This window comes from Ranitomeya imitator, chromosome 8 (genome assembly GCF_032444005.1).
Source record: "Ranitomeya imitator isolate aRanImi1 chromosome 8, aRanImi1.pri, whole genome shotgun sequence".
In the NCBI taxonomy this organism is placed as follows: domain Eukaryota; kingdom Metazoa; phylum Chordata; class Amphibia; order Anura; family Dendrobatidae; genus Ranitomeya; species Ranitomeya imitator.
The window spans coordinates 15,594,530-15,604,611 of record NC_091289.1 but is presented as its reverse complement, the minus strand read 5'-3'; the positions used below and the strand labels follow the sequence as shown (position 1 = coordinate 15,604,611).

Sequence of the window (10,082 nt, the reverse complement as noted above, 5' to 3'; positions counted from 1 at the left end):
AGTGATGTGTGATTGGTGTTTGTGCAGCATGTGTCCTGCGTGTGACTGATGTGTGATTGGTGTTTGTGCAGCATGTGTCCTGCGTGTGACTGATGTGTGATTGGTGTTTGTGCAGCATGTGTCCTGTGTGTGAGTGATGTGTGATTGGTGTTTATGCAGCATGTGTCCTGTGTGTGACTGATGTGTGATTGGTGTTTGTGCAGCATGTGTCCTGTGTGTGACTGATGTGTGATTGGTGTTTGTGCAGCATGTGTCCTGTGTGTGACTGATGTGTGATTGGTGTTTGTGCAGCATGTGTCCTGTGTGTGACTGATGTGTGATTGGTGTTTGTGCAGCATGTGTCCTGTGTGTGACTGATGTGTGATTGGTGATTTTGTGGCAAGTGTCCTGTGTGTGTGGCTTATAGCTGGTGTGTGACTGATGTGTGATTGGTGATTGTGCGGCATGTGTCCTGTGTGTGTGTGTGGTTTATATCCAGCATGTGCATAGTGCTTGTGCGGCACATGTCTTATGTCTGAGTAGTGCATGTGCCCTGGTTGCATGTGGCATGTGTGCGGCTTTGGTCAGGCATGTGAGTGGCGCAGACCTAACATGAAGATGGACAATGGGTCCGGTGAGTGAGCAGTGCACGTGTGCAGGGTGTGAGCGTCACGTGTGCAGGGTGTGAGCGTCACGTGTGCAGGGTGTGAGCGTCACGTGTGCAGTATGTGCCCGTTGATTGTGCAGTACATTTGCAGAATTGGTACTTGTCGTTGGTGCATGTTTTGTGTGCAGCATTTGGGTGGCATGCAGTATGTTGGTGGTGCATGTGTACTGTGTTATACAGGGGTCCTGTATAATATTATTATTATATTAGCGCCCACCCAAGCCTTCAATGATGAAATAAAGCAACACCAGTTGGTTGTTTGCTTCAACTTTGTATCATACAGTTTATGCATACACTGAATATTTTTTTTTTTTAAGACAACTGCGTGTTGAAAACAGAAAAACAAAAGATCTTAATATAAAATAAATCCCTTAGAAAGTGTCACATGTTGTCCAAAACGAACAGTAAGAATCCGGCTTGGCACATTCGAACTTAACGACAATGGACAAGTTTCTGACTTCTCACAAGTAGGATTGTCAATCATACTAAGCAAATATTACTTTCTACTACCTAATTTTTTTTTTGGTCTACTTTATCGTTTTTTTGTATCGTCATCATCCACATGTGTAAGTCATTTTGGATACAACATTCTACTGTACTTCTAGAATAATACTCAGTTGGTCTTACTCTACTGTGCTACTCAGATGAATCTAGACTTGATCTTATACGGAGGCGACCATGTCTGATAACGTCCTGGATTCACGCAGAGATTATTCTCCTTGGTCTTCATCCATCTTCTGTCCATTAAACGATCTTCGACTGAAGAATGGTAGATAATCGAGTACTGTAGGTCTCCAATCTACATGACCAGAGATGATCAGGCACTTTCCACTACTAACCTCGTTGGCTAAGTTTTTTTTTTATGGTTCTTCTCATATGTCCTCCAAGACACAAAGAGCTTCCACAGCACAGCTGGGTCCCTGTGCCACGCCGCCAATGACGAAGAGCATGTTGTTGAACTGAATGCTAGAGCATGAACATCTTCCTGTAGGCATGGAGGGCAAAAATTCCCATCTCTTTTTCACAATGTTGAAGCCTTCTACTGAGCTCAAAGGAGAGGGTTGGTTACCTATTGGAGCAGAAACACATGTAAGGGATATACCATCAATCCAATCCCAAAAAATGTCCTAAAAATCCCCAAAATCGATTCTGGATGCTCTAGAACAATATTTCTCAACTCCAGTCCAGATCGTGAGAATTAAGGATAGCTAATTGGGAGTGCGTAAGAACATGTCCCATCGGGAGGACAAAAGTTGAGAAGCACTGATCTAGAACATGTATGAAGAGAAGAAGCCTCATATCAAAAGTCATAAGGGAAGTCCATCAACCGGTTTTGGGTTCAGTTTATCACCCTCCCCAATCGCGGGACAGGAGGACCAATCGTTTTTCCTTCCCATTGCTTCTAAATATCTTAGACTTGTCCCTTTTCCCTTGTTTTTTTTTTTTACCATTTTCGACCCTTTGATAGATAAAGTGCTTTTAGGCTTGGTACACACAGAGGGTTTTTTTTAGGAGAAAATATGCAAAGTATTTTTAATTAGGAATCTGCTTTAGGAAATGCTCCTGTTTTCTTTTCCTGCAGAGATTTTGAAGAGTTTTTGCAGCCTTTTGATTGGACAGTGCCCGGTTTGGAGCAGATTCTAACAGATTTTTGTCTTCCACCAGGCACCTCTTCAAGAAAATAAAAAATAAAAAAAGATATTTCACATAAGGATAGCAAAATGGATTTCCCTTAGGAAAGTGTTTTAGAGTCATTTTTTGGTAAGGCTTTGGAGAGCATCCACTCCCAAAAACTTCTGTATGAGCAAAGCTTACAAGGATAATGCCTCCAACCTTGGGTCTTTAATCGATAATTACACTCCTTATTGGTCTTTATTAATCACATCCACTAAAGTGCTTTTCTCTAATACAAGAAATTTGGTACGAATTGTACCAAAGCTGCGAAATACATCATGTCCTGGCCGGATCTTACCAAACACCAATCCACCACCTCGTGGCTGTGACGGATGCGTATGTCAGCACTGGATGCCAAAAACATCAGTCATAAACTGGGGGCAAGTTTCACAACTTATTTGGAAACGCCAAATGCCTCATGTATCAAAGAACAAGAATAAAAATGGCGCCATTCAGTTTAAGGCATATGTCCCAATGTTTGCCGATTCCTCAATACCAGCAGATCTCTTTCTGATGGTAACGACTTGCCGAAAGGAGGCTCACTATGGCTCCACAGATTTCTATATCTCACCCTCTTCCCCAAACTCAAACACAATGGCAGGGAGACAATCTGCAGCTGCATCTCCCTCCTCCCTCTCTTCTGTTTAGTATATTACGCTAGCTGCAATGAGAAGAATATTTCCGTCTTTCTTTGGGTCACTGGAGTTTGAATAGACGTTTGTGATAAATGAGGCGTCGGTGGCAGCGAGAGCCCAGAGATCGGCCTCATTGTGTGGAAAGGTCATGTGCACAGGACAGAGCCGCTGCCTGCCGGTGCTGCTACCTTCCCCGCTGATCCCGCACAATTACTGTTACCATGGTGCTTTATAGGCCTCGTCCTCATCATACAATAACTCCGGCTCCATTCATGTTCTCCGCCTGGAATATTCCCCTGACAAGAGTCTAAATGCATTTTGTCCGGGTCCCGAGATGCGGAACAAACTTGACAAAATGGAAAATTCACTGGTCCTGTCATTTTAATTTTGTGAAATTGAGTACAACTAAAAGAGTATGTGGCGTTAATAAATCACCAGGGTCCGTGTCTACCTCCAGCCGCCACCTCATCCCCTGCAGCCTCGGCCCCGCTGCGAAGCGACAGCACTAACCTTACATATAACAATCCCCGGATCACTGCGAGGAGGGCGGCGGAAATAGCGCTACCATCACAGCACGGCGAGAAGGCCGGCATCGTCACCAGAACACACAGTGATAGATAGATAATAGATAGATAATAGATAGATAGATAATATATAGATAGATAATAGATAGATAGATAACAGATAGACGATAGATAATAGATAGATAGATAATAGATAGATAGATAACAGATAAGATAGATATAGATAAGCAATAGATAGATAGATGATAGATAATATGTAATAGATAGATAGATAGATAGATAGATGATAGATAATATGTGATAGATAGATAGATAGATAGATAGATAGATAGATAGATAGATAGATAGATAGATAGATAGATAGATAGATAGACTTGAGAAAGGCTCTCCATGAGCTGAAACGTCGCCATGATGGGCTATTAAAACCTGAACACTTTTTGAAACCTATTTGCAATGGTGTGCTGCCTCTGACTTTTTGGACTCTTAGATAGATAGATAGATAGATAGATAGATAGATAGATAGATAGATAGATAGATAGATAGATAGATAGATAGATAGATAGATAGATAATAGATAGATAGATAATGGGTAATAGATAGCCAGCAAATAACACCCCAAAGCTCATCTTCCCGAAAAACCTGAACACTTTTTGAAACCTATTTGCAATGGTGTGCTGCCTCTGACTTTTTGGACTCTTAGATAGATAGATAGATAGATAGATAGATAGATAGATAGATAGATAGATAGATAGATAGATAATGGGTAATAGATAGCCAGCAAATAACACCCCAAAGCTCATCTTCCCGAAACCTTGCTTACATACTGAGGTGACCCCTCAACTCTAAGAATTCAGCACATATAGTGGGAACCCAGTGGGAAAGTCCAGAGACTAAGTAACCCGTCTATGGGACATGTTGGGGACGTTCTGGGGTTTGACCCTATTAGTTGTTAACGATCTGCAGGAAAAAATATTCCATCAAAAATAGGAAAGCCATTTTCATGATTCAGAGAAGATGTTGTGTCAATTCCCGGCTTCATCCCTGTGGCTAGGTACTGTATGTGTACCAGGGTAGATCCTCAGACTAATGAGCCCTGAGCCACACGTCAGTCCCGGCAATTGTCAGTTAACCCTGTCACTACTGCACAGTATCATGCAAGCAAAAATCAGACACACTTCTGTAACAAAAAAAAGAAAAGTGAACCATTTTCATTAGGAGACAGACTCTGCAGATATAGGGTGATGTTTTAAAGTGAATTTGAGAGCTCAATTGTGCTTCAGTAAGAGATTGTTCAGTGTTTGTAAGAAGTGAGCGCCGCCCCCGAGGAGACTGCTCCCGGCTCCTCTCCATGGACAGGAAGGCTCAGTGCGAGGAAGGGAGCCGCAGATTGTTTTATGGACAGTATCAGTCCTATTAACACCCGCTGTTGGCTGATTTGGCCCTAGCTTGCAGAAATCATAAGCTACCAGCTAACATAGTGCGCCCCTTAGGCTACTTTCACACTAGCGTCGTTTGGGATACGTCGCAATGCGCCGTTTTGGGGAAAAAACGCATCCTGCAAAGTTGTCTGCAGCATGTGTTTTTTCCCCATAGACTAACATTAGCGACGCATTGCCACACGTCGCAACCGTTGTGCGACGGTTGCGTCGTGTTGTGGCGGACCGTCCGAACAAAAAAACGTTGCTTGCAACGTTTTTTTGAGCGTCGTGTCCGCCATTTCCGACCGCGCATGCGCACCCGGAACTCCGCCCCCACCTCCCCGCAACTCACAATGGGGGCAGAGGATGCGTTGGAAAAATGCATCCGCTGCCCCCGTTGTGCAGCGCTTCCACAGTATGCGTCGGTACATCGGCCCGACGCACTGCGACGGGCAGAGTATGACGCTACTGTGAAAGTAGCCTTAGCTGGTGACAGTCTCAGTATAAGTCACATTACCTGGGTGACCTCTTAAATGGAAGAAAAAAAATCCACCTCCAATGTTCTTCTAAATGTAAATCAATCCAAAGCCGTGAAATTGAGAAACACACGGAATAATTGTATTTGCAGATTTTCTTTCTGTGGTCCTCAGAGTGGATGACGGGGCACTGGAGCATCGGCTGCTGAGACAAATCGGGACAATAAATCCGGCAGCTGCTATTGGGAATTACACGTTGAGGTCGGAGTGGGATTTAATCAATAGGAACTCAAAAAAGCTTTTTTTTTCACTTTTCCCTGAGAGATTTCTTCCGCTTTTAACAAGACATTTGTGGCTGATTTATATTTATTTTCTTTGTTGTGTTTTTTTCTACATTATGTTTTGAATTAGCCATCTCCTATGAAGTCCAGACACGGGCTAATCTTCACAGGAGTACCAAGATGGCGGTGACAAAGGGCTTCATTAGGCCCCCAGTTGCCATGGTAACCCACTGGCAGGTGGTTAATCGGGAGCGATTAGAGCTACTGATGAAGACCGTACAACACAGCCAGCACCCATCATCCTAAGCTTGCTCCACACACCCTCACCCAACGTGTGACGTCCATATATCACATGTAAGGAAGAGGGTGAAGCCTCAGCCCTCGTTTATGAGCACTGAATACTTTTTGCTGCCCATAGCAGCCAATCAGCGCTCAGCTTTCATTACTTCAGCTGCTCCGATAAAATGAAAGCCGTGCTGTGATTGGTTGCTATGGGTGATGATAGAAAAGGCCTAGGTTTCCTGCTGACGCAACGCGCGTCGCAGATTAACCGGCGGCACAGAGCCGTAATTAATCCGAGTCATGAGAAGCCGACTCTCTGCAGTTATAAATGGAAACTTCTTAAGATGAATGAAGACATAATGGCGTGAATCGAGTCTTTTATCCACTGTTATTCTTATCTGTGACAAGCATTCAGTGTGGAGGACTGGAGGCAGCGCTGGCACCGCCGGGCCCTGCTGAGTCATTTACAGGGGGTCTATGAGGCTATGAATGCTGGGAGAAACTTCACAGAAAACCCCACAATATGATAAATGATCCCTGGCACTGGGGTCTTTCTGAGTGAGAGACGCCATTAGCAGCGTCTCTATGTTTGGGTCTTACGTGGGTCCCTGGGTCGGCGGCCTTAGGTGCTAAAACTTTCTATTTGCACTCCACCCCCCGCGTTATGTGTAGAAATAACCATATTATACAACTGACCCAGATATCCCAGGATATCTGGGCAAAAAGGGGGCTTGGTTTATGTAAACCCTGTCCCAAAGTGGGTGACCGGAGTCAATAACAGGAACAGCAGGGCTTAAAAGGTTATTCCCATCTCCAAGATCCCATCCCAATATGTAGTAGGTATAATAATAATAATATTAGCAAATATCTCCAATTTGAAATGTAGTATAGTTGTTCTGATTTGCTATGTCTCTTACCCCATGTGCAGGGCATTGCAGTAGCTTAGGTATCCATGGTTACGACCACTAACAACGAACTGTCACTATATGAATGATCATAACCATGGATACCTAACGTCCTGCACATGGGGAATGCGACATAGCGCATCAGAAGAACTATACTACATTTCAAATTGGAGGTATCTGCTAATATTATTATTATTATTACACCTCCTACATATTGGAATAGGATCTTGGAGATTGAAATACCCCCTTTAAGAGTCCACAGATATGTTGGCATTTATGTCATACGGTGCCTAATTGTAGGTACCTAATAGAGTGATGTCCGCATAGCAGCGCCATATATTGGCCCCATAACACTTCTATACAGTACTGACACCACAGACATTGTAATAATACCGCCATATGGTGGTTAATTAATGGCAACATACAGTGACCACATAAAAGATTCGGCCATTAGGAGTTGACCACTTTCCGGTCAAAAGCTTCTAAAATCTATTGCCATAATCCATCATAAGTATTGCCAGCGCTCGCTCCTGCACTACATTTAAAGGGCCCCTGCCGCCTGTTGGGTTTGGGTCCATGCAAAGTTTGCATTTCTGGCAGTTATGGGGGCACTCTGGGTGTAGGGAAGAGTCAAACGGCCGCATAACTCTGACGGGGATCGCAACGCAATGCTGGGACTGGTCGGCGGCGCTCTCGACCGGAGCATGAGAGCTCCACTGAAATACATGCTGTAATGCTCGGGTGGGGAGAGCCGCCGGCCAGTCCCAGCATTGCGTTGCGATCCCCATCCGAGTTATACGGCCTTCTGACTCTTCCTTAAGGCTTACAAATGCAGTACAATGTAGGATTTAAAGGGGATGTTCATTTTTGGGGACTTTTTTATGTCATGGAGGTATTTGGGGCTAAAAATAATTTTTGCAACAGGGAATCAATTAATATTTAGCATTTTCTCAAGCGCTTTGTTTCTTGCATATTCAGCGTTGATGTGATCTGCAGTCATAAGTCAGCTGAGAGAAGCTCAGGAAAAGAAGGATAAGAGAGTCACTAACTCTTCTGTAAGAAAGCGCTCGCTGACAGTTTCTCAGATTACTCATCCCGCAGTCAGTAATGCAACACAGAAGCTGTCGGAAAAAAAGGGTACAACATTTCTGATGAAAACAAATTGCAAAAATTATTATTTTTTTTAGCCCCAAATACATGCATTGAAGTAAACAAAATATCCCCCAAAAGTGGACAAACCCTTTAAAATGCTGATGGATGGAGAAGAAACAGGTCACAAATGGCAGACGCCCCTCATGACCAGATATGAGATGACGGGAGCACAGACGTACCTAGTCCTCCTGCCACCACCACTCGGCCCCCCAGGTACCCCGTCACAAAGTCCGCTCTCTTCTCCCTCATCCGCGTGGACCGGCAGGGTTTGCTCCAGGTTCCTGTAAAACAGAGCTATCATTACCAGAGCGCAGGGTGTACTTATTTTCTCAGTAGTTTTCCATTTGCTTTCTTCAGCTCAATGAGAGGCTATAAACAGGGGGGATGCGGAGCGTGATTACAGGCCGGGAATATCACAGGGAGGAGGCTGACAAGCAAATGACGAGTCTTCAGCTCCGCTGTCACGTCTGCTGACGGTTTCTCTGCCAGGTGTAGCCTTCTCCGCGCTACCTGTCATCCGCACACCATAGGGTGAAGGGTTGTAATGGCCGCCTTTGTGTGCAGGTAAAAATAAACATTTACTTCTGGAGGAGACGGGGGCGACTTCTACATCACATTCTGCTTTGTTACATAAAGGCACGGTTTATTTAAAGGGAACAGTCAAAGCAAAAGTGAAGGCAAAGTCTACTGCTACGCTTCCCTGCGCGGGCAAAAGTGTGGTTGATGTTTTTTTCCCCACAGTGGAAGCTTACTGGCGAAACATCCCACTGTGGAGAGAGGTATGTGTCATTACATGCCCCTACAGATAGTACTGCTTCTCTATTTTACTCTGTAAATTATGTAGGCACAGATAGTACTACCTCCCTGTCTCTCCCAGTAAATTATGTAGGCACAGATAGTGCTGCCTCCCTGTCTCTCCCAGTAAATTATGTAGGCACATATAGTGCTGCCTCCCTGTCTTCCAGTAAAGTATGTAGGCACAGATAGTGCTGCCTCCCTGTCTTCCAGTAAAGTATGTAGGCACAGATACTGCTGCCTCCCTATCTCTCCCAGTAAATTATGTAATCACAGATAGTGCTGCCTCCCTGTCTCTCACAGTAAATTATGTAATCACAGATAGTGCTGCCTCCCTGTCTCTCACAGTAAATTATGTAATCACAGATAGTGCTGCCTCCCTGTCTCTCACAGTAAATTATGCAGGCACAGATAGTGCTGCCTCCCTGTCTCTCCCAGTAAATTATGCAGGCACAGATAGTGCTGCCTCCCTGTCTTTCCCAGTAAATTATGTAGGCACAGATAGTGCTGCCTCCCTGTCTTTCCCAGTAAATTATGTAGGCACAGATAGTATTGTCATCTGTCTCTTCTAGCAAATAATAGTTTTAGATAGTCCTGCCTCCCTTTTAAAATCTCATGGACTTTTTAAGATAATGGCAAACCTTAAAGACTCATTCACAGCTGAGTTTGCATATAAGATATGGACTACATGTGTTAAATCAGAGCCAGGAGTGTCTGCACACAGATTCATGCTCTGTGACAATTTGCTGTAACTCGTTCTGCGCCACCTACACACCGTGCTGGTCCTTACCCCTACGATAGTCCCCAGTTCATGTCCAGTTGAACAGTTAACCTCCTTTTTTGCTCATCCCTTACAATAGCTCAGTCTATACTGTCATCATATGGGGTTAAAGAAATGGGCTGACACACCACAAACCTTGGTTTTGGAAGAAATAAATAAAATGAAGAACATTATGTGCTTATCTCTCACACCCCTCGGGAAATGCAGCGCTGAGGCAGCTGTGATGCCTCCTATAGTGAAGCCAATTTAGTCATCTGCTCGGCTGCCCGGACCATGATGTCTGGCTGTCAGTTGTCATAGTAATTGCAGAACTTGCTTCATGCCACTTGCAAATGTTGGGACAATCTTTTCTCTTTTCTAGCCCCAACATCCATTCTAGCCCCTCTAGTAGGCGACAATACACATTAGATATCGGCAGGAGGCCCCCAATAACATGCATGCTTAGTTTAGGTGATCGTGTCTTCTTTTACGTCTGTACACTTAAGATTTTTTTTTTCTGGGATTTGAAAACAA

The 10,082-nt window shown here is 44.2% G+C and overlaps 1 protein-coding gene across 5 annotated transcripts in view; it reads right to left on the bottom strand.

The window, feature by feature from the left end:
- Positions 1-904: 904 nt before the first annotated feature.
- The window catches only part of KLHDC8B (kelch domain containing 8B), a 72,009-nt gene continuing 62,831 nt past the window's right edge, over positions 905-10,082 (bottom strand). For 3 of the 5 annotated variants that reach the window (XM_069736388.1, XM_069736386.1, XM_069736387.1), the window contains 2 exons: positions 8,173-8,274; positions 905-1,715 (listed from right to left, as the gene is read on the bottom strand). In XM_069736388.1, coding sequence (XP_069592489.1) covers positions 1,519-1,715; positions 8,173-8,274 — 299 coding nt within the window. In that variant the 3' untranslated portion in view covers positions 905-1,518. Of the gene's footprint in view, positions 1,716-5,414; positions 5,576-8,172; positions 8,275-10,082 lie in introns of all 5 variants that reach the window. The other 2 variants (XR_011314960.1, XR_011314961.1) reach the window with 1 other exon arrangement.